Here is a 27453-nt window from a genome sequence, read left to right on the forward strand (position 1 = left end):
AGATTCTGGCTGCTTGTAGTGAATACATAATCCAGCTGTGTTTGGCTGTTAACCCCTGGATCACCAATCCAGTGATAATTATTTCTTCTTCCCAGTTCTCAATCCGTGTATAAGAAGATACTTGAGTTCCATATACAATGTGCCTCATTCACCCATTCATACAAGGACTTTTTTTTCTACACCTAAGTGCTTTCGGTCACACTAACATTCTAACATTCATATACATTCACACCCCACCCAAGCACTGGTTCAATTTTGCCCAAGAATAATTTGGCATGCAGACTGACGCAGCCAAGGATCAAACCATCCACCCATCTTCTTCCGCTTATCCGGGGTCAGGGGGGCAGCAGCCTCCTCCAGCTTGCCCGGGGGAACACCGAGGAGTTCCCAGGCCAGCCGAGAGATATAATCTATTCAGTGTGTCCTGGGTCTGCCTGGTGGGACAAGCCCGAAACACCTCTCCCAGGAGGCTCCCAGGACACATCCTTGTCAGATGCACGTACCACCTCAACTGGCTCCTTTCGATGTGAAGGAGCAGCAGCTCTACTCTGAGCCCCTCCTAGATGGCCAAACTTCTCACCCTATCTCTAAGGGAGAGTCAGCCACCCTTTGGAGGAAGCCCATTCCTCAAGTCCCCAAGTCTTGTATCCACCATCAGAAAGTGAAGCATGACAGTAATCAATTTTAGGGGAAATAAAAGCATGTAATGTCTCTGCATCAGCTAGAGAGAGGGGAACTGTACTCTGGCAATAACCTTAAGGTGATCTAAATCCTTAGTTACATTTCTGTCTTAGTTTCAGTTAAACGTCTGTGTTGCTCAAAACTAAGATCCTTGTCAAAGATGACGCCTACTGTTTGGAGGTTTTTATTGCCAGTGATTGTAGGTGTTCTGACAGTTTCTTTCTCTGGGCTTCAGTACCAATAATTAAAACATCGGTTAAATGTTTTTTGCCATCCATGTTTTAATATAGGGCAGCTGTGGTGTAGGCGCTAGAGTGGGTTATCTACCAGTTGGAAAGCTAGTGGTTCCATTCCCATTTACTACATTCTGCATGTCAAGTATGTAGTCTGGGACAGTTGGCCTATGTGAAATTCTGTTTGAAGGTTCAGTGTGTAGGTTTTGCCATTATGCAGCGAGCAAACAACCAAGAACCACTTACTGCTAAAGAGACAGAGTGAAAGTGCACAGTATATCCTTGGTTTCTCATCGCTTATTGTTGCAACCAGGAGGAGTACAAACGTGTCTCCCTTGGGCTGTCTATCAGTCTATCAGCAACCAACCAACCAACCCAGTGATGTTCATACCAGCACAAGAGTGGCTCTAACCTGAAGATTTATTTCCTAAAATCCAGCTTCATAGATAAATTTAAATCAGTGACTGTTTCAAGATGAAGAGCTCCATGGTGTAAATTAGCCTTTATACACGTATTGTTTCATGTCCACATTAAAACAAACTTGCATTCTCTTCCGCTTATCCTTTTCAGGGTTGTCAGGGGCTGGAGCCTATCCCAGCTACCATAGGGCGAGAGGCGGGGTACACCCTGGACAGGTCGCCAGCCTGACGCAGGGCTAACAAAACTTTTTGGTTTTTTACATCAATTTTTACATTAATTGTTGGACATTTTAGCATTTTCTTTTAAGCACAATCAATATCTAATGAGAACCCATCGGTTAGAAGAACTGATAACATATTTACATGCTTTGATTTGACTCAAGTTTTATTTCCAGATTTGGGTACAGAAGTGCAAACTTTTCATTTAAAGGATCTATAAGAATGTGAAGACAGTTAACGCTCTAAAAATAAGGACATTAGCCATCTTTGGTTTAATGTAGTACCTAACCTGCCATATCCACTTCTTGCAATATATACTATTACTGTAAAATTACAAGCAGATTTGAAATCCAGAAAAATATTCTTGTGGAAACAAATCAGAAATATGCTACAAGAGTCATCTGAACTTGTAATGGATTACTTTTAAGAGCTTGTCATGTGATTGAAACAAGAATGAGGCTTCTTATTCCAGAAAATCCAAATATGTTTAATTTAAAACTTAAAACTTATTAAAATAGTTTGTAGCTGCACAAACAATGACTTCATACATTAATTCAAGGTAATTTTAACAATTGATTGGAAATTAAATGTAGAATCTGTGTCTAGTGTGTAGTGAATGTGGGAAATGTGACATGTGGCACATTCAAGCTATTGTTGTATATACAAACTGTTGTACGACAACTTATCTAGTGAGAAGACCGACATTATTAACGAGTGAGAATATTTTGACATTTAAAGATCAAAAATCGATCATATTTTGAGATTTTTAATAACAAGGGAAAAAAGTTGATGTGTGTTGCAGCACTGTCCTTCAAAATGTGCACGGTAAAAATGTTGCTCTGTATAAACCGATCAAACTAAGAATAGACATTTATAACAGCGAGGACATTATTAAGAAGAATGGTTTAAGAGACTGACCCCTTAACCCTCAAATGCACACTTCAGGTCATTAGCAACCAAGGCCTTCTTAAAAGCTAGCAGCCATTTGTAGCTGCAGAGCAAAGCTCTAAACAGGTAAACACTGATGAAAATATAAAGAATAGTAAAATCAGTTTTGACCAATAGATCCTAACTCTTGGGCAGGAATTCCATATTGTTTCTAGAGCTCTTTTTCTTTGGCATTGGTCAAACTTTTCTAACGTTTTTGTCTAAAGATAGCAATTGACAAAGGAATTTAGTGTGCATGCCAGAACCTTCAGCTGATGTGACCAGGGCTCAAAAATAGAAGTCCCACCACTGCCAAAATAAATCAAGGCTCTAAACAGGTAAACAAAACAAATGAAAATTGCCACATGATAGAGAAGTCCCATCTGTTCACCATCACACTGCAGTGATCGTGACCATGTGACTGTGATTAAGGGCTAAACACAATAAGTAACCAGGTACAAACAGGCTACACATTTGTCGGTTAAATTATTTAGCTGTATTATTTTTGCCACAATGAAGCCAATATATTCCAAACAGTATTTTGGGGGTTTTGATGCGGTAGCTGTAACTGAGGTAGGTAATGGCTCAGCAGTTAAATGAAAAATAATAAAGAAAATCAGTCAGATTAATAAATCAATAAATTAGGCAGTCAACAATAAGAGATTGCCAGAACTCTCCAGGTCACTAGAAAACACTAATGTAAAGGAGAGCATTTCTGATTGTTTTATTGAACTTTTAGTTTTGAATAGATCTAGGGATAACTGTTCCACCATCACAGACAAGAGTGACCACAGCTGTGACTACACAGTCTCTCCCTTACAACAGTTCTGTCAAGTCTTGCTGGTTTTCTAAACCTCAGTTAACTATATTTGTAATTCGTTTAAAAAAAAGGGAGGAACGTCCGGTCCTCCACCAAAGAGTGTGAAAGATTTCTCAGTTCCCTGGGATGGAAGATGGTCTTGTATCCAAGGAGCCCCAGAAGTGGTTGACAGACAGTCTGCGTGTAAACCACCATATCAAAAGACAGCTTAACCCTCCAGTTCTCAGCATTCGCTGCAGAATCCCGAACTGTGGTGAATTTCTGCCAGGATGACAGACCACTGCTGCCCCGAGTGTTGTTGATGATCCAGTCTACCACATTGTGGTCTAGAACCAAACCAAGGAAGCTATAGAGCTCCTTTGTCTTTTGAAGAGGAAACCTGGCCAAGTCTTCATACCTGATCAAGGAAGAAAGTGCCATTGAGTATTTTATTTTTTTAAATAACGAACAAAGAAAATATATCACTCGCAGTAAATAACAATACTAAGCATTAGCATGTCAATGTGAATTTGTTTGTCAAAAACAAATATAACAACATTCTGACTAAAAAGAAGGCAATAACCAAATAAGACCTGAATCTGGACAGAAGATAGTATATAGATATAGTTTTGACCTGTTATGAGTAGTGTCATTGCAGTTTCCCCGAGGCCTCAGTTGAAGACCTGACCTGTTAACATTTGTGGTATACTAAAAAGCTACTTTTGGTTGCTCCCTTATTCAAGAGCTTTCATCAATGAATAAATGAATTCACATATGATGATTTGCAGGTTTTAGATGTGTCCTTGATCCAACACAGCTGATTCAAATGGCTAAATTACCTCTTTAACATGTCTTGAAGTTCTCCAGAGGCCTTGTAATGAAATAATCATTTGATTTAGGTGTGTTGACCCAGGGTGAGATCTAAAACCTGCAGGACACTGGTCCTCGAGGCCTGGGGTTGGACACCCCCGGTCTAGGTCTACAGAACGCTCTAGCACCGTTTACCTCATTTCAGTAAAACTTAAAAAGACAAAAAGGAAATTCTTGTAATTGCACCCAATACCAAATGCAGTCTGCTCATCCACATGCACATCAGCTAGTAAGGTAAATCCATGTGAAGTCTTGGTGTTATCGTCACTGTTATCTATGTACACATTCTGAAATTTGGCTGAAACTTGGAAACAACAGGGTATTTCAACACAACAGTGATCCCAAACACTTCAAGACTGGTTTTGGACTGGATATAGCAGGCTAACATTAAGCTTCTGGAGTAGCTTCCCAAAGCCAAATACCCTATTGAAAATTTGTGAACTATGCTTAAAAGCCTAGTATGTGCCAGGAAACCAACCAATTTAAATAAACACCTCTCTTCTCTTCTTGGTAGAAGGAGGATATCACCCTGGGTCAACACACCTGAATCAAAGGATTTGTTCATTACCAGGCTTCTGAAAAACTTCAAGACATGTTGAGGGGGCATTTTAGCCATTTAAATCAGCTGTGTTGAATAAAGGACACATCTAAAACTTGCAGGACACCAGCCCTCAAGGCCTGGAGTTAGATACCCCTGGTGTAAATGATTATCCTCTTCTCACCTCAGCAACATGTACCTCCCTTTGAGCCAGGTGGGTCTTGCCAGGCCTACAGACACAGAGCGAAGGAAATCTTCACACACTGTGTTGATTTGTCCTAGGTCCAGGTTGTGGGGTCGACGTCCAGTTGCCCTCCACAGACGCCACAGCCGGTAAGTATCCCGAAAGGTCTCAATACGAGATGCCAGGATGCCACGTGGATCTCGAACAAGCTGGACAACCTAAGAAGGATAAACATATTCAGTAGGAATAAACCATTCAAATGGCAAAAACCAGTATATTTGCAGTATATGTTAGTGCTAACGCCATGTGGTGGGGCAGGAACTAACATTGCATATAAAGCAGTGCAGTAAACTGTTCATCAAGTTTTGGGCTTGAGATACCACTTGTGATATTTACAGATTTTTCCTAAATTCCCCTAAACTACCACATAACAGCTATACATATCATGCCATGGTCATCCTTCACCCACTGGGTAGCTAGGTGGTTCCCAGCAAATCAAGTGGGAAGCACAGATAATAACAAGAAAGACAGCACTGATCCCTTTTTGTATAGTGCAGCTCGTGAACCTGGAAACAGGTGTAAATTTATTTGTACTTAATCATTTTATTCTTAGTTGCAGTAATAAAGAATTAAATAGATTAAATGTAGATTAATAAATAGTGGTCTCATTATGAGTTTCTTATTAACTGATTTGATAACTGATCAACATAATTATTTGTCAAAAAAAACAAGCAAGAGGAATGCATCAGTTTAAATGAACTTCAGCTTTGACTTTTAGATTTAGTGTTCAATTCAGATATATACTTATATTGGGCGACTTTAGCATTTTTGTAGAGGTTGAAAACAGCATCCTTGCTTTTAATTCGTTATCAGATTCCTTATCAGAATGTAAATAAACTCACTCACTTTTTAAATCACACCTTAAAAGGTGTGATTTAAAGGATCCGCAGACTGGTTTAAGCTAATCATAAGCAAGCTACAGTGGGGCAAAAAAGTATTTAGTCAGCCACCGATTGTGCAAGTTCCCCCACTTAAAATGATGACAGAGGTCAGTAATTCACAACAAAGGACAATTCACAACAAAAGTTGCCTCAATGTGCTTAAAAATGTCGTATTTCTCCTCAGCACTGTAGATATGCTGAAAAAATCAGAACTGCTTTGAGCCAAGCATTCCTTTAACCAAAACAAGAGACAACATGAATTTCTTCACAAATAGAATTTTAACCATTAGAGAAAAAGAATTACTCCTAATCTCACAGCTGTAACAACATGTACAGCTACTTTCAATACCATTTAGATATATTTAGCCCTTTTTTCTACAATTGGTCTTTCTTAGTTAACTTTAGTAATTTCGCAAAACCATCAATGTGACCCCATTCCTACAAGTCCGTCTTAGTCAAGTCTTACCATTAATTAAAGCTTCAATCTTAAATATGACCAATCTCTCACAATCGGCTACCCACCACAAGTCCTTACGCTGATAGTACTTATGCTGTACTTAAAAAGCCATCACTTGACCCAGCTGTGTTGGCTAATTATAGGCCTGTCATGAATGCTGGAGTAGATTCAAATGCTGGATTTGGACGAATTAAAGTTTAGTGCCCTTTATTTACAGTGTTTTACCAAAATGCGCTATATACAACAGCGCAAGGGAAAGCAGCTAAAGGGGTCCAAGGGGAAACAGGTATTCAAAACATCGAATTCTCTGTCCAGTACAACACTCTCAAAACGGGCAGGCTCACCACTCCAGGGAAGGAAATCCAGGGAAAGTCTGTGCAGAGGAAGGAGACAAGGTCAGATCCTTTGAGGCAAAAACACACGTATAAAATAGAAGCTAGGACCAAGGCTTAACTAACAAGGTAGTTCAACAATACAGCAATGAATAACAGCCGACCACAACCTTATGCAGTGGCTGCTGACAAGATCCTAGGCCAGAAGTGGTTGATTATCCCAGGTGTATAGTGCCAAGTGTAGGAACCCAAAATCAGTACCTCCCCATAGGACAGACAACAACACGTGATAACAGATAGAAGAGAGGAGAGATAGAAACTGAAGCAGAGAGAGAAAAACAAACCCTGACAACGTCTGCCAGGCAGGACTGAGGGACCGTGATAAGGCCAATCTGCAACCTTCCTTTTATCTCAAAAAATTCTTGTAAGAGTTGCTGTAAATCTGATCCTCTGCAGATAAATAGTTCATTTGAAGAGTTTCAGTCAAGTTTCAGAGCTCATCACAGCACGAAACAGCTTTTGTGAAGGTTACAAATGATATTCTTATAGCCTCTGACAGTGGACTCATGTCTCTGCTTGTCCTGCTTTACCTTGTGCCACTGTTCAGTACTGTTGACCTGTAATACCATTCTGTTGGTATTACAGGTACTGCGCTGTGGTGGATCTATCTAATAGACTTCAATTTGTTCATGTAAATGGACAGTCTTATCTTAAAAAGGTCAAAGTACCATATCACCCATATAGAGTGCTCTCAGACTCCTAGCTTACTTGTGGTTCCTAGCTTATTTGAAAGTAGTAGGGGAGGCAGACTGTTGGGTCTGCCTGGCACAGACCCACCGCTGGAACAAGACAATTCTACTACAACAGCAAAAAGCATTGGACACCAAGCAGAGCTCTTTGTTTGATCTCATGCACGAGGGAGAGAACTGTGACGAGCGCTGTTCCTGACGCTTGAACCCCAGTCGCTCTCGTCTGCTCCCTCGTAACATTGCTCCTTACTGCGGTTACATGACTATGCATAGGTTCATTAACATATGACGTCTTACATAGAGTACCTTGTCTGTGTGTCGTGTAGGTATATGTGTATGTGTATGTGTGTGTGTGTGTGTGTGGGGTGGGGGTGGGGGGTGTCAAGATGTGACCCTGTGAAGACTCCCCAAAGCTGGTGCCAGGAGTCCAGCTTTCCACCTAAACAAAGGGCTCTTATACTTAAACAGATACAGAGTAGGTGTCCTCCTATACCAGCGGTCCCCAACCCCTGGGTGAGTCGTTTGGTGCCGGGCTTCGAGAGTTGAGGCTCAGGTGTGAAATGTATGGTTTTCAGGGTTTTTATCGGTTTTCAGCGTTATTTTGTTATCGTTTTTATCGTTAACTCGGTTTTCCTGGGTCTTTTCACGTGTGTTATGAATAAATCTTCTTTTTTTCGGTACCGGTACTAGTTTTATTTTGTTGTATTTATCCACAACACTTTAAAGGCCGGTCCGTGAAAATATTGTCGGGCATAAACCGGTCCGTGGCGCAAAAAAGGTTGGGGACCGCTGTCCTATACCATAAATCAGTAAGAGAAGGTACGACCTCTCTCATGACCTTAAGTTGTGTGTGTGTGTATGCCAGAGTGCTCTGGGAGGCACACAGAGTCTTTGCAGACTGCTAAGGATCAGACGTCCTATCGATATGCAATCGATTATAAAACTCTACGCATATATGAGTATATATTTCTAAGCATAAATGACAATCCACAATATAAACCTAACACAGACCCATCAGCTTCCATTCAACTCTTCTGTGGAACAAGCTCACAGTTTAGATTCAGAAGACGGACAATCTCTCTAATTTTAACATTAGGCTTAAAACTTGCTGGTTCTGCTGGAGGTTTCTTCCTGTCAAAGGGGATTTTTTCCTTCCCACTGTTGCCAAAACACTTGCTCAGAGGGGTTATCTGATTGTTGGGGTTTTCTCTGTATTATTCGAGGCTCGTAACCTTACGATATGAATCAGAATTCATATTGTAAGGAAGCTATAGAAGTCCAGTGGCCTCTGTTCAAGGATTCAACCTTAATTTAGTTCACAGGCCTGCATACGCAATTAATTTTGTTGCCCATTTTAATTTATTTCTGATTGTCCTCTGTATTTAATTGACCATGTTCTCTCTTTGAAACTCTTTTTAAAAGCCTTTAGGCATGACATTTTGTACATTCTCTAAATTTCTTTATTCTTTTGTTCCTTTTCAGTTCTAACTTATAGGACGATCCAGATCCAAATGTGTTAATGAGAAGTTTTCCCCCACCATCTTCACAACTACTTACAGACCTCTAGTAAGTAAGAATAATTAAGTATCTGAAGTATCCCTATAGTGCAATTTGGTTTTGCTAGTATGTCCATTGTCATAAAAAAGTCTCCCCCAAACTACATTGTCATTAGAGAAGCTTTGTTTTTTTCATATTTGACACACTTTTAAACAAACACATTTTAATAATTGACAAAGATAACTAGAGTAAATACAAAATTCAGGTTTTAAATCACAATTCCATTTATTTAGGAAAAAAAGCTACCCAAGGCTTCCTGATCCTCTGGGAAAAAGTAATTGCCCCTTCGTTAAATCCCTAAGAAAGTTATACACAAATTAACTGTTAATAACCATATTATTTGAAAACCCGAGTTCAATTTCTCTAGTTACACCCAAGCCTGATTACTGCTAGACCTGATAAATCAAGAAATCACTTAAATAGAACCTGTCCAACAAAGTAAAATAGGATAACAGCTCTCAAAAAGTAACAAATCATGCCACGATCTAAAGAAACAGCTGGGAAATAAAATCATTGACATCTATAAGTCTGGGAAGGTTTACAAAACCATTAGAGAGCATTATCCACACATGGAGAAAACTTGTAACACTGGTGAACCTTCCCAGACGCAGCCTTCCTACAAAAATTACTCCAAGAGCACTTTGACGGCTCATTCAGGATGTCACAAAAGAACCCAGAATAATAACAAAAAAATGCAGTCCTCACTTGTCTTAGGTAAGGTCAGAATTCATGATTTAACAGTAAGAAGAAGACTGAGGGAAAATGGCGTCCACGGGAGAAATCCAAGCAGAAAACCACTGCTGACCAAAAAGAACACAAAGGCTCGTCTCACGTTTGCCAAAAAACATCTTGATGATCCCCAAGACTACTGGGAAAATATTCTGTGGACTGACGAGATAAAAGCTGAATGTTTTGAAAGCTTTGAGTCTCATTACATGTGACATAAAAGTAACACCTATAGACAACATCATACCAACAGTTAAACATGGTGGTGGTCCAGGCCCTGGGTGACTTGTGGTAACTAATGCAACCATGAAATCTGCTCTATTCAAAAGTTCAATTTCATATTACTTACTTATTACTTATAAAACACAAAATAACATTGTAAGGGTAAAGACCCTATAATAATGCAGAGAAACCCCCATAATCAGATGACCTTTCATGAGCGGTGGGCTTACAGGGGGCATGTCTCATTATCCCAAGAAATTGGTGATATCATCCCCACCAGTAGCAGAAGTTTATCTTGTTTGTGGATGGACTAAATGCAGAGAAATATCTGTGACAATAATGTGTGCAACTGCCAGACATTTTCTCTTTATATACAAAGGTAAGAGCACCACTGAAAGGAGTGTTCATTAATTCTACAGATGAGGTCATGACAGTTGGAAAGTCGTAAATTTGTTGTAGCTCTGACGTCCATGATTTATTTGGACACAAAAAAGACAAAATAACAAACTGAGGCCACCATCCACAGTGGTAACTTGAATAAAAAGCGTGTTTTAACATAACATACATAAATTAAGGTCAAACTAAGGCTACTGGCAAAATGTTTTTACTGCCCTGTGAGGTTGAATGAGGTACATTAAGCCCATGTGTCTCTACACATGTTTAGGGTAATTCTGAGGGACTGCAGCTGTTGACACCACATGTTTAATCAATTCCAATTTAGAGTAGCATTGACTGTTCATCTAACCATCCATCATTCAGTCTACCGTGTCCTCAGTTAGTAAAGACCTGTTAAGTGCCATCTCACAATCTGCCAATACAATAACCAGTTACAAATAAATATTCAGCTTCTGATCACATCTGTCTTTGTTGAATGGGTCTGCTTATCCAATCACTAGTAAAGTCTGTCATTAACTGGTGAAAATGTAGTTGTGGAGAACCTTGGATTGTCATTATTTCAATATTACAGTGTTTTCCATGATTTATATGAGGGCAATCCCAAAAGTAAGGTCTCTAAAGCGGTGGGGACGTAGAGAAACTGTTCGTACGGCTGTGGGCCACACTGTTGTGATTGGTGCTTCCTCCACTCCCAAACAAGCATGCGCCGCTTCGCTGGGATGCTCAATCATGGCTTGGCAGCCCTTGAAAATGGAGCTCCCGTTGAACGCTACCGCCAAGTGCGAAGTTCGCGCAGTTATTCAATTTCTGAATGCAAAAGGCTTTAATCCATCCATCCATCCATCTTCATCCACTTTATCCGAGGCCGGGTTGCAGGGGCAGCAGCCTAAGCAGAGAGGCCCAGACCTCCCTCTCCCCAGCCACCTCCTCCAGCTTATCCGGGGGAACACCAAGGCGTTCCCAGGCCAGCTGAGAGATATAATCTCTCCAGCGTGTCCTGGGTCTGCCCCGGGGCCTCCTCCCGGTGGGACATGCCCGGAACACCTCACCCAGGAGGCGCACAGGAGGCATCCTTGTCAGATGCCCGAACCACCTCAGCTGGCTCCTTTAAACTGGTTGAAATTCATCGCCAATTGATGGAAGTGTATGGACAGTCATGCATGGATGTCAAAAACATTTGCAAGTGGTGTAAAGAGTTTACAGCCAGCGGAAGGTGATTCTGCTCTGACGAAGAGGTGAAAGATGAGGTTCAGTGCTTCCTGAAAGACATGGCGGCGAGCTGGTATGACATGGGCATTCTAAAAGTGCCACAGCGTCTACAAAAAGAAAAGTTAAAGAAGTCCAGATGCTTTTCTTTCCAAGCTCCTTAGACTAGTTGACCCGGATGACCGAGAACCTTCACAGACATCGACCAAAATGGCGATTATGTAGAAAATTAAATAATTCTCCAACCTTTAAAATGATGTAAAAGAGAAAATGAACGGTTGTTTGTATTTCCTAAAAAAGTAGGAGACATTACTTTTGGGATTGCCCTCGTATGTTAATATAAAATCTCTTTCATTTTAACACTATACTAAACTCTATTTGAAATTTTACTACAGTATTGATTTGATTTCATTAACAAAAATGCAAACCACCCCGCTCTTATTTCACTCACCGAAACAGGAGCGCAGATGTCTTGGACAGTCTGTTAGTACTGTTGAATTAACCACACAACAAGCCATATTATTTGTCATATGTCTGCAAAAAACACTGCAAAGAGAACCAACACTACAAACACGGTCAAGAGATTCATTGTTCTCTTGTCTCAGTGAGAATCAGCTGAACAAGAATTTTTATGTTTTCCAACACTTCACGTTAAGTTTTGGTCTACTTTTTCTTTTAGCTATTCCCTTTAGGGGTTGCCATAGCAGATCATCTGCCTCTGTCTCGTCTCTCTAACAATCTTCTGCATCACACCAAGCCTCTGCACGTCCTCCTTCACTACATCCACAGATCTTGTCTCAGGGTCTTCCTCTCTTCTTCTTGCACAGCAACTTCCCACTTACAATATTTTGCCTTTTGTGCACATATCCAAACCATCTCAACCTCAGTTCTCTGTTACAATAAAATTGCAATAAAGACCAGAAATATGTACCACGATCACAGCTTTGAGGAATCAACCTTTGCCACTTATGCATGTGTTCTTATAACATTTATTCCTGTGGTTCCACATAAATGCATGCAGTTAGGTATCACACGACTAGCCACATCAGGTGCAAAGTAAGACACGCTTTCTTCCTGTATTAAATATGGTTCAGTTTGCAGTAAATTGCCCTCTGCTAAACCACCGTGTTCGTGTGACTTAAACAAATACTCTCCTCCCCAAGTTTTAGTATATACCCTAAGGCTAACCACAGAAATATTTGTCAATGCCTTCCAGTTGCAAACCTGTCAGTGCCTTTCATCAATCCCAGCAGTAGCTGTTTTTACATAATGTTTTAAAGCCAAAACACATTTTTCTTCACTGATGCAGACCTTTACTAAATCTGACCCGACAGGAACTAGCATATAAAAAATCATTAGCATGTCTTTTCTCAGCTACAGGCTGAAAAATGGCCATATGCTGGATATGACAAGACAAACTGTGTTTTAATTATTCATAATGGGAAAACTAGGCACAACACTGATATTTTTCAATTTATGAATTTATTTTATGTCAAGAGGTCGAGTCTGTGTTCTGTCATCAAGTCTAAATTAAGTGGCTTGTCATAATCATCATTTAATCTTACTCAAGTCTTTAAGCCTCTGATCTGAAAGAATACAAACTGCATTACTAAAATTCATTATGAATTAAGTAGAATGCTTTCAATTAAATGATTTCTCTACCTTCAGGTTGAGTCTTGGATCCTCAATGAGCGCCCTGAGGTCACTGACTTGGGGAATCCGAACAGTCTTGATGGCTGCGTGGCGCTTTGCTCTGCAGACTTCAGCAGCCACCGACACATTTAGTGGCCCACACTTTCTCACACATTCCCCCTCATCAGCTAGCACCAGGACCTGCTCCTTCGAGCCCAGTGGAGCCTCGCATACAGGTGGGGAGCACAGAGAACGGCCTAAGACAGGACACGTACCATACAAAAACTGTGACAGACAGGAACTGGATTGCAAAAACAGATGCAAAAGTAGCAGACTCATGTCTCTTACTAGCTCCTCGTCTAAACAGCTTGTCAGTGGAGTGCCTAGCAGGACGGGGTTGTATGTAACTTTCCAGGCTGTGGAGGTTACAATGGTACAGAGACCTTAACAGGTCTCGAGCTGCTCCCAGCATGACCCTCCTCTCAGCCAGGTTTCGGCTCTGTGCCAACCGAGGAAGCAGTGCCAACTGGACATGGTACAGAGGCTCAAACAGATAGAAGACCTGTTATGAAAAACAGCATATCGCCATTAAAGCACACTCCAAACACAAAAACACTACACACCAGAATTTTCTTTTAGATTTTGGCGGTTCTTTAAAAACAAAATACAGAAACGTCATAAAGTCAGTGGTTTTTGTAATATTTCAGACACGTTCTAGTTGCTAAGCTAATTAGCATGTGTATTTGCCGAGAATCCTCTGAAGTCTAAAGCTGCATAAATACTGATCAGGCACTTTGTAGATTATCAGTCTCTTGATGGGTTTAATATGTGGTATGTGACTTTTGTTGCTATGATGCCAGGTCTCTCTTGGAAATGAGATTTTTAATCTCAATGAGATTTTTTACCTGGATAAATAAAGGATTAATAATAATATGTCCAGACATCCTGGTACATGAAGTACCAGGATGTCAGTCTGTATTTCTACCTGTGTCTTACTAACATATGCTTGATTTTTCCAAACATTATAACACAAGCATACTTTTTCTGCATTTCGTGATTAACGATGCTCCTTAATTTAACCATACGTTACCGCCACTTTTAACTAACATCCTCAGTCTTGAAAGTTTTTAATTGCTTTTGAGTTTGTAAATTGTATTTCCTTTGACGCTGATTTTGCTTTGTATTTATATATTTGAATAAATTCATTGCTGGTCTATTTACAAAACTGCTTGAACAAAGTTTGGTATGCTTGTTCAAATTCTGACCATGCTTGACATTTTGACTCTCCTTTCACATTATCTGCAATATGTAATGAAGAAATGCTTTACTGTAGTAAATGTTTTAATTACATAGAATTTATTTTGAAAAGTGCTGATCCTGTAACCTTTAAAAACTCATTTAGAAATCATTTTAAATCTGTTAAAAATTAGTTTGTGTTTAGATTTCTAAGTTTATTTTTATTTAATTGTTCTGTTTGTGAACTTGAAGTTATTGTAGATGTAAGATCTATTAAATATGTAGACAAAAAATTATGTTAATGAAATCAAATACATTTTGTCTGGATTGTTAAATTAAAGGCTCTTTGTGCATTTAGAAACCACTGACTCAAAAGCATCAGAAAGGGCATGACTTCATGATTTTTCATCATAATCCGACAGGTCACAGAAACTATATAATTTCTAACCTCTGGATGCTGGTTAAACAGCTGACCCACAAATGAGGACCCGCTCCGTGTGGTGGCCAGAATGAGGATGTGGGTTCTCTTGGTGACATTATAGGAAGGATTGGAGAGAGAAGGGGAGGAATTAGCATGGGAGGGGCTTCTATCACAGCTATGATCCAAGTCCACGGGTGTCTCCTGGCCCACCTGCATCAACTCTTTGGGGCTGCAGTTGACAGTCAAACCTGAAGGTGCCAGGCCCACAGAGCACAGAAAGCTTAAGGGGTTGCTGGAGAAGGTGCGGATGGCTGTGTACTGGATGGCTATGGAGGCCAATGCTAACAATACCATGGACTTCCAAGAACACTGCATGATGATTGGACTGGTTTATCAGGATCCCACAGCACTGTCTGCAACACAAGGAAACACAACAGACAGAAGACAAGAGACAAAGAGCTCTTAAGACTTACGGTTGGTAAAGTCTCAAATTTGTTGTCTTAATGCTTGCTAAAGTAGCCAATTGCTGACTTTGAGTTGAAGGCAGATGTTTCTGAATTTCACAAATTGGATTCCAACAAAGTGACGTCACATTGAGACCGTGAAAAATATATATTTAGGTATGTAAAGAAAATGAAAATAGCAGTTGTTTGATGGCAGATATCATTTTTCTCTCAGACACAATAACAAATAAGAGTAAAAAACAAACACAAGTGATCAAATATAGCCAACTTGCATTGCTGTTAATACTCATGGACAGGCTGCTCAAGTTTTCTTTCTTTCTCAAAGATCAGACTCTTGCCTTTACTAGTAGCTTTCTAACTTTCTTTGCAATTCTGACAGAAATTTCTCCGGTCAAAAATGATCAGTATCGTTCATATTATTGCAATATAGAAAGCAAAGGTATGATCCAGCCAAAAGTTTGTTTGTTTTGTTGTTGTTGTTTTAATATATTGGAACTACAGTAAAAAGAAATAAATGGAGTGCTCAATCATCATAACAAAAAGTCAGTTAAACTTGAGTGAGTCCATTTAAGAGCATAAACCACTGTGCATCCCCTTTAATTTTGTATGGCCTTATTTGCATGCTGGACATCTTTTGTTTCGTGCACTCATTAGAAAGCATTAATAGTTCTGGAGTACTTATTACTGTTGGAAGAGATTCATAGTTTCTTTTAAAGGCCTGTGATATACAGTGACATATCTTTCACACTGAACATTCAACATATATTGCTTCATAAATATCCGAAGGCTCGATAATAGTGCTGCATATCTCAAGCTAGAAACAACAGATCAGTGATATTATGTGTTTACACATCATTGTACGAGCTACCCCAGTCTGTCATTACGCGCCTCTTAATAAAGAGGCTGGCTAACACTGTCTTTTTTGTTACAGCACAGCGGAATATTAACCCTTGTCGACATGCCGCCATACCCACCACATCCACGGGCCCGCCTCATCCCTGAGTACCGGAGACAGAGTGGTTTCCCCGCGGCCTGATGGAGCGCTCAGCTGCCTCTCGGCTGCAGGAGGGCGGAGGGCTGACACCACGATGTAGACGCCAGGCAGGAAACCAAGCTGCTCCTGTCTGTGATCCACAGCAGGTATCAAAACATCACGGATCGGAGCAGAGACCACATAGAGATTATGATTAGGATCTCAACGAATGTTTGAATGAAAGCCCGTCAAATCCACAGCATCACAAACGATCGGCAGCCTGCGTGAGACACTGCGGTAAAGTGAGCCGTCATTTGTGAGCCGCGGTCAAGCCAGCCGCCTCCTATCCGCCGCATAAATTTCCTTGCGCTTTTACACCAGTCTTTACGGTAGCGCCTTTTCGCTTTATATCCTGATTGAAAGCCTAGACTCGCGCACACATGCACGCGCGTGAACAGTCACACGCACGCGCGCACAAATTACAATGGAACAGCCCAATACAGCCATCGTGACAGTCTGGTTGCATATTCAAAAATTCATTAAAAATCATTCTTAAAAGTTGATGCCAAGCTTTCAACACAATCCTCTTCTCGGACACCTACTTTACCTCTGGGCCAGTTTTTACCCAGATTTACTGTAATATTACTCAGAAATCACAGTAAACTCATATTCAGTGCAATACAGTCAATGCACTACAATTATGTTTATTTCAAAAATTCATTAAAAGTCATCCTGAATAGTTGAGGTCCAACTTTCAACACATCCCCCCTCTAGGACACCTACTGTACCTGTGTGCCAGGTTTCATCCAGATTTACTGTAGAATTCCTCAGAAATTAAAGGGTACTTGTATCCAATGCAGTCGGCCAATACAGTAGAATTATGTCAATTTTCAAAAATTCATTAAAAATCATCCTGAGTAGTTGATGTACAACTTTCAACACATCCCCCCTCTGGGACACCTACTGTACCTGTGTGCCAGGTTTCAGCCAGATTTACTGTAGAATTCCTCAGAAATTAAAGGGTACTTGTATTCAATGCAATACAGTCAATACAATAGAATTATGTCAATTTTCAGAAATTCATTAAAAATCATCCTGAGTAGTTGATGTACAACTTTCAACACATCCCCCCTCTGGGACACCTACTGTACCTGTGTGCCAAGTTTCATCCAGATTTACTGTAGAACTCCTCAGAAATTAATGGAAACTGTTGGGGGAAAACTCTGTAAAAGACCCAGGAGAAATAAAGACACAATGAGACAAAGTTACTTTCTTTATCAAACGTGTACACGGGTGAGCTGCTAAGAACAACTCACACCATGCACAGTGGCTTGGTAATTTTTATAGGAAAGACAGTGAGAACAGGATAAGAAAATACAAAACAAATAAAATAAACAACTCCATATGTGGCGCTAGTCTCGTCAGCAGAGAGCTGGGAGAAGGCTGTGAGAGATAAAACAATCTAAAACAATATGTCCCAAAACAGTATGTCTTTGCTGAGAAAGTCTAAAAAGATAATTCTAAACTAATCTAACCATAGGCAAAGGGCAGACAAAAGGCATCTTTGTACATTTAAAAGAAGGTAAAGAAACATAGAATCATTTTTCCTGTAACATTCCCTCCTGTTTTAACTTATTTTAAATGTATACAACAATTGTCTATGAAGGTTATTTATTAAGTATCTTAGGCAATTTTTAATTTCCAAAATCTTCAAAATGTCAGCATAGCAGAAATGGCAGTCATTTGGTCTAAAGAATAAAACAAAAGAAAATAATAAAAAGAAAAACATAGTAAATGAAAATCATAGTAAATGAAATAACAAGTGGAATAAACAAGAAAAAATAATAAAACTACAAAAAATAAAGGATAAAAACCTTATATTTTAAAACGAAAACTTACAAAAAATAAAAGGATGAAAAGTAAAATGAAAACTTTATATTTAAAAATGATGAAAGCCTAATATGTAAAATGAAAACTTCAAAAAATTACAAGGATGAAAACCTTATATTTTAAAATGATGCAAACCTTAAATTGAAAACTTTATATGTAAAATAATGAAAACTTCATATTTAAAATGAAAACTTTATGTTTAAAACTGAAGACTTCAAAAAAATAAGAGTATGAAAACGTTATAAAAATGAAAAACTTTATGTTTAAAAGTCAAGACTTCAAAAAAATAAAAGCATGAAAACTTGCATAACCTACTAATGTTTTAATCAGTGCATGATCACTTGACAAGTCATTTTTAATCACCACGTCATTTATTAGCAGCTAGTACAAGTTCTCCTCTAACAGAATTGCAACGGGATGTTGTTCTTCTTCAGGCACGGCAACATAAGCAGTCATTGTAGTTGTTATCATCTGTGAAATCATTACTCTTAGGCATGGCAACACACACAACACTAATATGAGCAGTGCTATCATGATGAGACCTAGAAGGAAAAATGGCTTTGCTACAGCAGCCAGCCATGAACCGCTGAACAGCCAGTCCAGCCAGCTTTGTGCTGTAGCTGCTCCAGGTGTGTGTTCAGTGACATATTTTTGCAGAGCGGTCAAATTCTGCAAAGCTTCATAAATGTCTCCTCCAGTTTCGTATCCATCAGGGATAAAAGTGCAACATGTTTCCCCGATCAGCTTGCAAACTCCTCCTTGTGATGCTGTTAGCAGGTCTAGTGTCAGTCTGTTCTGCAGCACCATCGTTCTGATGGCCTGCTGTTCTCCTGCTAAGGCGGTTCCCAGGGTCTTAGTCAAGTTGATGTGTCGTAGCAGAGCATATCGGTTGATTTCCACATGATCCCGCACCTCGGCAACTCCAATGCCGGGGATCAAGCTCTGTAAGAATTTCACTCCTCCTCAGATGCGAAACTCTGGTTCCTTTACTGCTTGGTGCCGTCCGTGCACATCCTGTCTGGTACTGAGTCTTTGTTTGTAGTATCATCCAGTAGATAGGTGAGTAGGCAGCTCCCCCACTGCCCGCGATCCATTGTTCATCACACATACTGGCAGTTGTGATGCGTTCAGCTTGTTCAGTAGAATTACATCAGGCAGTTGGTCTGAGACTTGGGGCCAGGTCAGTAGGTATGTCTGTCCGGAACAGTTCACGTTTGTGAGTGATGATGACCTCCAGGTTGCTTTCGCTGGGATGCTGTAGTTGGCTTTGGACCAAAGAGTACCGTAGCCTGGATGTGTTGCCAGGCCCAACAGGCACCAACTGCGATCTTCAGGTATGCTGTACGGCCACAGGCCAGACGTCTGTGAGGATAGGGGCATATGGGTACATGCATAGCAGTCAGTTTTGTTATTCAAGTGAGCTGTAGTGTTCATAAACTGCCACCAGAAGTTAGTGGCGTAGCCATGGGGAAACTTGGTGTACTTTCCTTTGTCATACAGTGTCTGCCTTTTCTCCATATAGCGTGACTTGTTGTCCCTCATGGAAGCAAAGGTGAGGAGCCCGGCCATGGTCAGGGCCGCTGCAGTTGATAAGAGCCACCACCTCATGACGACGGAACACATCCTTAGGTCGCTGGTTCGACTCCGGCTCGAAGGACCAAGAAATGTTGGGGGAAAACTCTGTAAAAGACCCAGGAGAAATAAAGACACAATGAGACAAAGTTACTTTCTTTATCAAACGTGTACACGGGTGAGCTGCTAAGAACAACTCACACCATGCACAGTGGCTTGGTAATTTTTATAGGAAAGACAGTGAGAACAGGATAAGAAAATACAAAACAAATAAAATAAACAACTCCATATGTGGCGCTAGTCTCGTCAGCAGAGAGCTGGGAGAAGGCTGTGAGAGATAAAACAATCTAAAACAATATGTCCCAAAACAGTATGTCTTTGCTGAGAAAGTCTAAAAAGATAATTCTAAACTAATCTAACCATAGGCAAAGGGCAGACAAAAGGCATCTTTGTACATTTAAAAGAAGGTAAAGAAACATAGAATCATTTATTCAATTCAATACAGTCAATACACTACAATTATGGAAATTTCAAAAATTCATTAAAAATCACCCATAATAGTTGAGGTCCAACTTTCAACACTTTCTTACTCTGGGCGTCCTACCGTACCTCTGGGCCAAGTTACATCTCAATTCACTGTAATCTTTATCAAAAATTTAAAGAACAATTCTATGTAAATGCTGGCTGTGTGTCCTTTCAAAGTGACACTAAATAACAGAACTCAGGCACATCAGGGAATAATCCAAAAGGCGGATTTATTAAACAAAAACAACATACAAAATATCTCTAACCCATACTACATAACCTAAAAAGAAACAAAGGGACACTTAGAAGCACAAGGAAACAATACTGAAAGGGCAAGAGACACAGTCCAAACACAATCCACAACTAAAATGCCAAAAGAACAAGTCATCCCACATAGCAGACGGGTCTTGCCTGGATCTGGTGTCAAGCCGGCACTGCTGGCTGACTTCTGGCATGGTAAGATGGCACTGTTTATGTGATGGCATGCCACATTTGGCCTGATTGGGTGAATGTGACATGTTGTATAGAGCACTTTGAGTAATATGGGTGAGTAAAAAAGTGCTGTATAAGAATCAGTCCATTCACTGTCTGAACAGAGTTTCGTCATGTTACTTTTGCACTATTATGTTCCAGCACATGTTGTTATTACATGGCTTACATGGCTAAGGTACACATTAGGCTGACATCTGGGGCCAGAGCTGAAACTGTTCTGGGCCAGCACAGGGCCAGCAGTGTGTCTGCAACTGGCCTTGTGCTGGCTCATGTGTGGGCCACCTCTGGGCCACCATAGGGCCGTCATTCTTTGCGGTACGCAGGCCATGTGTAAGCACATTGTGTGGGACAGATCCAGGCCATACCAATTTTGCTATGTGGGAGGAATTATGTAAAAATAGAAACATCATAAAAATGAAAATGAACATAAAGTAAAATGTACTTTTAAAGAACATCAGTATGGCCATCATTATTTGCTTGGAAAGTCTAAAGTTCCATGGCTTTGAACAGCCAGAGAATGCAATGCCCAGCTTAGAATGACTAAAAGTAACTTCTTTTAACATTCTGTCATTCTGCTTCTATATCAAAAATCCACTAAAAATAGTCATTTGAAAAAAAATATTCACCACTTTTCATCAGTTTGGGTTCCTCTGTTTATAGCAATTTTTAGAAAAGAACCCAATACCTTTGTCACTATACAGTTGTACAGTGAGATACAGAGCATCTCCTACTCATTGCAAACATGCTGGGAGGGTGGCTCTATCCGCCTTAGTGCAGCTGCTGTACCATACTGTGATGCAGTAAGTTAGTAGGCTCTCAATGGGCGAGTGGTGGAAGGGTGAGCTGTAGTCCACAAAGAGCATTCTGGCGTAGCTCTGCCGCTGTTCTAGGTGACTCAGCACCGAGTGGAGGGTGATGGCATCTTCTGTGAATCTGTTTGCACGGTATGCAAACTGGTGGGGGTCGAATTCTGGGGGGAGGTAATCCTTGGTGTGCTGAAGGACTAGTTTCATGATTACCGGTGTGAGGGCCACAGGGCAATAATAGTTCAGGCTGGTGATGGGAGACTTCTTTGGTACTGGGATGATTGTGGCTGATTTTAGACAGGATGGGATGGCTGCTTCATCCAGTGAGAGGTTGAAGATTCTGGTGGAGATGAGGGTGAGCTGGTGGGCACATGGTCTTAGCACTTTACCACGTATTCCGTCTGGACGCCTTCCTGGGGTTCACTGCTAGGAACACTCATCTGACATCGTGCTCCGTTACAGTGAATGGAGCGGTGCAGGAACCAGGTGAGGATGAGGATGGGAGCAGGGCTGAGGCAGATGAATGCTGCTGTTGTGGTGTTTCAAAGCGGGCAAAGAAGCTGTTTATGTCCTCTGCTAGCTGCACACTCAGGTTTTCTGTTTTCACAGTTCTGCCTCTGTGGTTTATGATGTCTATTATTCCATGCCATGTGTTGTTGCTGGACAGGTGGGACCCCTTTTCAGGTCAGCTCGAGCAGACCTGTACAGAGCTCTGTCAACAGACCTACAGGGAGTGCAGAATTATTAGGCAAGCTGTATTTTTGAGGAATAATTTTATTATTGAACAACAACCATGTTCTCAATGAACCCAAAAGACTCATTAATATCAAAGCTGAATGTTTTTGGAAGTAGTTTTTTTTTTTTTTTTTTTTTTAGTTATTTTAGGGGGATATCTGTGTGTGCAGGTGACTATTACTGTGCATAATTATTAGGCAACTTCACAAAAAACAAATATATACCCATTTCAATTATTTATTTTTACCAGTGAAACCAATATAACATCTCCACATTCACAAATATACATCTCAGAATCAGAATCAGAATCAGAATCGTGTTTATTGGCCAAGTACAGTGGGGCAAAAAAGTATTTAGTCAGCCACCGATTGTGCAAGTTCCCCCACCTAAAATGATGACAGAGGTCAGTAATTTGCACCAGAGGTACACTTCAACTGTGAGAGACAGAATGTGAAAAAAAATCCATGAATCCACATGGTAGGATTTGTAAAGAATTTATTCGTAAATCAGGGTGGAAAATAAGTATTTGGTCAATAACAAAAATACAACTCAATACTTTGTAACATAACCTTTGTTGGCAATAACAGAGGTCAAACGTTTACTATAGGTCTTTACCAGGTTTGCACACACAGTAGCTGGTATTTTGGCCCATTCCTCCATGCAGATCTTCTCGAGAGCAGTGATGTTTTGGGGCTGTCGCCGAGCAACACGGACTTTCAACTCCCGCCACAGATTTTCTATGGGGTTGAGGTCTGGAGACTGGCTAGGCCACTCCAGGACTTTCAAATGCTTCTTACGGAGCCACTCCTTTGTTGCCCGGGCGGTGTGTTTTGGATCATTGTCATGTTGGAAGACCCAGCCTCGTTTCATCTTCAAAGTTCTCACTGATGGAAGGAGGTTTTGGCTCAAAATCTCACGATACATGGCCCCATTCATTCTGTCCTTAACACGGATCAGTCGTCCTGTCCCCTTGGCTGAAAAACAGCCCCATAGCATGATGTTTCCACCCCCATGCTTCACAGTAGGTATGGTGTTCTTGGGATGCAACTCAGTATTCTTCTTCCTCCAAACACGACGAGTTGAGTTTATACCAAAAAGTTCTACTTTGGTTTCATCTGACCACATGACATTCTCCCAATCCTCTGCTGTATCATCCATGTGCTCTCTGGCAAACTTCAGACGGGCCTGGACATGCACTGGCTTCAGCAGCGGAACACGTCTGGCACTGCGGGATTTGATTCCCTGCCGTTGTAGTGTGTTACTGATGGTGACCTTTGTTACTTTGGTCCCAGCTCTCTGCAGGTCATTCACCAGGTCCCCCCGTGTGGTTCTGGGATCTTTGCTCACCGTTCTCATGATCATTTTGACCCCACGGGATGAGATCTTGCGTGGAGCCCCAGATCGAGGGAGATTATCAGTGGTCTTGTATGTCTTCCATTTTCTGATGATTGCTCCCACAGTTGATTTTTTCACACCAAGCTGCTTGCCTATTGTAGATTCACTCTTCCCAGTCTGGTGCAGGTCTACAATACTTTTCCTGGTGTCCTTCGAAAGCTCTTTGGTCTTGGCCATGGCGGAGTTTGGAGTCTGACTGTTTGAGGCTGTGGACAGGTGTCTTTTATACAGATGATGAGTTCAAACAGGTGCCATTCATACAGGTAACGAGTGGGGGACAGAAAAGCTTCTTACAGAAGACGTTACAGGTCTGTGAGAGCCAGAGATTTTCCTTGTTTGAGGTGACCAAATACTTATTTTCCACCCTGATTTACGAATAAATTCTTTACAAATCCTACCATGTGGATTCATGGATTTTTTTTTCACATTCTGTCTCTCACAGTTGAAGTGCACCTCTGGTGCAAATTACTGACCTCTGTCATCATTTTAAGTGGGGGAACTTGCACAATCGGTGGCTGACTAAATACTTTTTTGCCCCACTGTATATGTGCAGACACATACAGGGAATTTGGTTCCGGTAGATGGTGGCTCTCAAGCACAGCAATGTAAATCTCACACACACACACACACACACACACACACACACACAAGTGTCTATATATACACATTACACATACATACACAAAGCTCTGTAAACCAACTATAAATAACGAATCTAACCTTATATACATAAAATACAGAAATGAATGAGGTGGAATGAATACTACAAAATGTACATAAGGTGCAGTTGCAGTCTGGCAGTGGGAGCAGTGTGACAGGTCAACTGTTAAGAAGGGAGATGGCGAGGGGAAAGAAACTGTTCCTGTGTCGGGTGGTCCTGGTCTGCAGGCTTCTGTACCGTCTGCCAGAGGGCAGCAGATCAAAAAGTCTGTGTGCAGGGTGTGAGGGGTCTGCGATGATTTTCCCTGCCCGATTCCTGGTTCTTGAGAGGTACAGATCCTGGATGGAGGGCAGGGGGGTGCTGATGATCCTTTCTGCTGCCCGTACAGTCCGCTGCAGTCTGCTCCTGTCCTGTTTAGTGGCTGCTCCATACCAGACTGTGATGGAGGAGCACAGGACAGACTCAATGACCGCAGTGTAGAACTGGATCAGCAGCTCCTGTGGAAGACTGTACTTCCCCAGTTGTCTCAGGAAGTACATCCTCTGCTGGGTCTTTTTGAGGATGGAGTTGATGTTGGTCTCCCACTTCAGGTCCTGGGAGATGGTTGTACCCAGGAACTTGAAGATCTTCACAGTCGACACAGGGCTGTCTGATATGGTGAGGGGGAGCAGAGTTGAGGGATGTCTCCTGAAGTCCACTGTCATCTCTACAGTCTTAAGAGTGTTCAGCTCCAGATTGTGCTGACTGCACCAGAGTACCAGCCGCTCAACTTCCTGCCGGTATGCAGACTCATCACCATCTTGAATGAGGCCAATGACAGTGGTGTCATCTGCAAACTTTAGGAGTTTGACAGCAGAGTTATTGGAGGTGCAGTCGTTAGTGTAGAGGGAGAACAGTAGTGGTGAGAGGACACATCCTTGAGGGCACCAATACTGAGGGACCGGGTTTCAGAGGTGATCTCCCCCAGCCTCACTTGTTGCTTTCTGTCTGTCAGGAAGCTGGTGATCCACTGACAGGTAGCTGGTGACACGCTGAGCTGGGAGAGTTTGGAGGAAAGAAGTTCAGGCACAATGGTGTTAAAAGCCGAACTAAAGTCCACAAACAGGACCCTGGCATAAGTTCCCGGGCAGTCAAGGTGTTGCAGGATGTAATGCAGCCCCGTGTTCACTGCATCATCCACCGACCTGTTTGCCCGGTAGGCAAACTGCAGAGGGTCCAGCTGGTGGCCTGTAATGTCTTTCAGATGGGCTAACACCAGTCGTTCGAAGGATTTCATGACCACAGACGTCAAGGCGACAGGTCTGTAGTCATCCAGTCCTGTGATGGTGGGTTTCTTGGGAACAGGGATGATGGTGGAGCGTTTGAAGCAGGAGGGAACTTCACACAGCTCCAGGGATCTGTTGAAGATGCGAGTAAAGATGGGAGCCAGCTGTTCAGCACAGGTTTTGAGGCAGGAGGGTGAGACGCCATCTGGTCCGGGGGCTTTCCTGGGCTTCTGTTTCTGGAATAGTCGGCTCACATCCTGAGTGTGTATTCTTAGTTTCAGGGAGGAGGAAAGGGGGGTGAGAGGTGTGGTGGAGGTCATTGAGTCTGGGTTGGAGAGGGTGGTGGTGGTCGTTGAGTCTGGATTGGGGAGGGTGGGGGTGGTCGTTGAGTCTTGATTGGGGAGGGGCAGGGTGAAGGGGGGAGAGGTGGAAGGTGTGTTGGGCGTCAATGTCTGAAGCAATGTCCCTGGGGAGGGGAGGGTGGGGCGTGGGAGTCTGTCCGTCTCAAACCTGCAATAGAAAGTGTTTAACTCGTTGGCCAGGTCTTTGTTTGCTTCAATAGTGGGTGGGGGGCGTCTGTAGCTGGTGATTTCCTGCAGGCCCCTCCACACTGACGCAGGGTCGTTGGCTGAGAGCCGTTCTTCCAGCTTCTGGGAGTAGATCCTTTTAGCTGCTTTGATCTCCTTGGTCAGTGTGTTCCTGGCTTGCTTGTACAGGACCCTGTCACCACTTCTGTAAGCGTCCTCCTTGGCCTTGCGAAGATGTTGGAGTTTAGGAGTGAACCATGGTTTATTGTTGTTGTATGTGCAAAAGGTCTTTGTTGGCACACACACGTCTTCACAGAAACTGATGTATGATGTCACAGTGTCCGTGAGCTCATCTAGGTTCTCAGATGCAGCTTCAAAAACAGTCCAATCAGTGGAGTCAAAACAGTCCTGCAGTTCCTGCTTTGCTGCGTTAGTCCACTTCTTCACAGTTTTGACTACAGGCTTGGCACGTTTGAGTTTTTGCCTATAAACTGGAATAAGATGGACCATGCAGTGATCAGAATGTCCCAAAGCTGCCCGGGGCACAGAGCGATAGGCATCTTTTAGAGTGGTGTAGCAGTGATCCAGTATGATGTTGTCCCTGGTGGGGCAGTCTATATGCTGTCTGTATTTAGGGAGTTCGTAGTTTAGGTTTGCTCTGTTAAAATCCCCAAGAATAATTGTAAAGGAATCCGGGAATTTCCTCTCCAGGGTAGTAATCTGGTCAGCCAGCTCGCACAGTGCGTTGTTCGCGTTGGCCTGTGGAGGGATGTAAACTCCGACCAGCATGAAGGAAGAAAACTCCCGCGGTGAATAAAAAGGTTTACAGTTGATGAGAAAACTTTCCAAGTGTGGGCTGCAGTGTTTCTGTAACACTGTGACATCAGTACACCAACCTTCATTAATGTAGAAGCAGACTCCACCACCCTTTGTTTTCCCTGAGAGCTCTGTTTCGCGGTCCGCCCGGTGAAGTTGGAAGCCCGGCAGATTTAAGACAGCGTCTGGGACTCGCTCACTGAGCCAGGTTTCAGTGAAGCAGAGGGCAGCAGAGCGTGCAAAGTCCTTGTTAGTCCGGTTTAAGAGCAGTAATTCATCGACTTTGTTTGGAAGAGAGCGGAGATTCGCGAGGTGAATGGAGGGGAGTGCCGTGCGGAATCCTCGCCGACATTCAAAAACAAAACAACAACAAATCAGCGACCAATATAGCCACCTTTCTTTGCAAGGACACTCAAAAGCCTGCCATCCATGGATTCTGTCAGTGTTTTGATCTGTTCACCATCAACATTGCGTGCAGCAGCAACCACAGCCTCCCAGACACTGTTTAGAGAGGTGTACTGTTTTCCCTCCTTGTAAATCTCACATTTGATGATGGACCACAGGTTCTCAATGGGGTTCAGATCAGG

General features: G+C 41.9%; 2 protein-coding genes across 3 annotated transcripts; both read right to left on the reverse strand.

Moving 5' to 3' along the window:
* Window positions 1–2012: 2012 nt before the first annotated feature.
* Window positions 2013–16547, reverse strand: LOC146570236 (carbohydrate sulfotransferase 1-like). Of its 2 annotated transcripts, XM_085283150.1 has the most exons (7): window positions 16184–16547; window positions 14956–15158; window positions 14773–14850; window positions 13437–13650; window positions 13119–13345; window positions 4871–5088; window positions 2013–3696 (listed from the first exon to the last, which is right to left on the reverse strand). In XM_085283150.1, exons 2-7 carry the CDS (start codon window positions 15118–15120, stop codon window positions 3360–3362), a joined length of 1239 nt encoding a protein of 412 aa, XP_085139276.1. In that variant the 5' UTR covers window positions 15121–15158; window positions 16184–16547; the 3' UTR covers window positions 2013–3359. The 2 variants fall into 2 exon arrangements, with proteins under 2 accessions (XP_085139276.1, XP_085139275.1); XM_085283149.1 differs by having other exon boundaries at window positions 14773–15158.
* Window positions 16548–21392: 4845 nt separating this feature from the next.
* Window positions 21393–27119, reverse strand: LOC146570237 (uncharacterized). The gene is made up of 2 exons (XM_085279419.1): window positions 25932–27119; window positions 21393–21807 (listed from the first exon to the last, which is right to left on the reverse strand). Exons 1-2 carry the CDS (start codon window positions 26837–26839, stop codon window positions 21393–21395), a joined length of 1323 nt encoding a protein of 440 aa, XP_085135545.1. The 5' UTR covers window positions 26840–27119.
* Window positions 27120–27453: the final 334 nt, after the last annotated feature.

The sequence above is a fragment of the Mchenga conophoros genome, linkage group LG7, assembly GCF_057382185.1.
Source record: "Mchenga conophoros isolate Kocher_MC1m ecotype Shallow Benthic linkage group LG7, M_conophoros_male_GT1.1, whole genome shotgun sequence".
Classification (NCBI taxonomy): Eukaryota; Metazoa; Chordata; class Actinopteri; order Cichliformes; family Cichlidae; genus Mchenga; species Mchenga conophoros.

What these genes read in the sequence shown, in the direction of transcription:
- LOC146570236 (XM_085283149.1), bottom strand. Translation starts at nt 15,120, where the DNA reads ATGCAGTGTTCTTGGAAGTCCATGGTATTGTTAGCATTGGCCTCCATA. An exon ending in TGTTTAACCAGCATCCAGAG is followed by an intron (nt 13,651 to 14,772) that starts GTTAGAAATTAT and finishes TTTTCATAACAG; the next exon opens with GTCTTCTATCTGTTTGAGCC. An exon ending in ATCCAAGACTCAACCTGAAG is followed by an intron (nt 5,089 to 13,118) that starts GTAGAGAAATCA and finishes TATCCTTCTTAG; the next exon opens with GTTGTCCAGCTTGTTCGAGA.
- LOC146570237 (XM_085279419.1), bottom strand. Translation starts at nt 26,839, where the DNA reads ATGCTGGTCGGAGTTTACATCCCTCCACAGGCCAACGCGAACAACGCA. An exon ending in ACCTCTCCCCCCTTCACCCT is followed by an intron (nt 21,808 to 25,931) that starts GCCCCTCCCCAA and finishes CATCTCCACCAG; the next exon opens with AATCTTCAACCTCTCACTGG.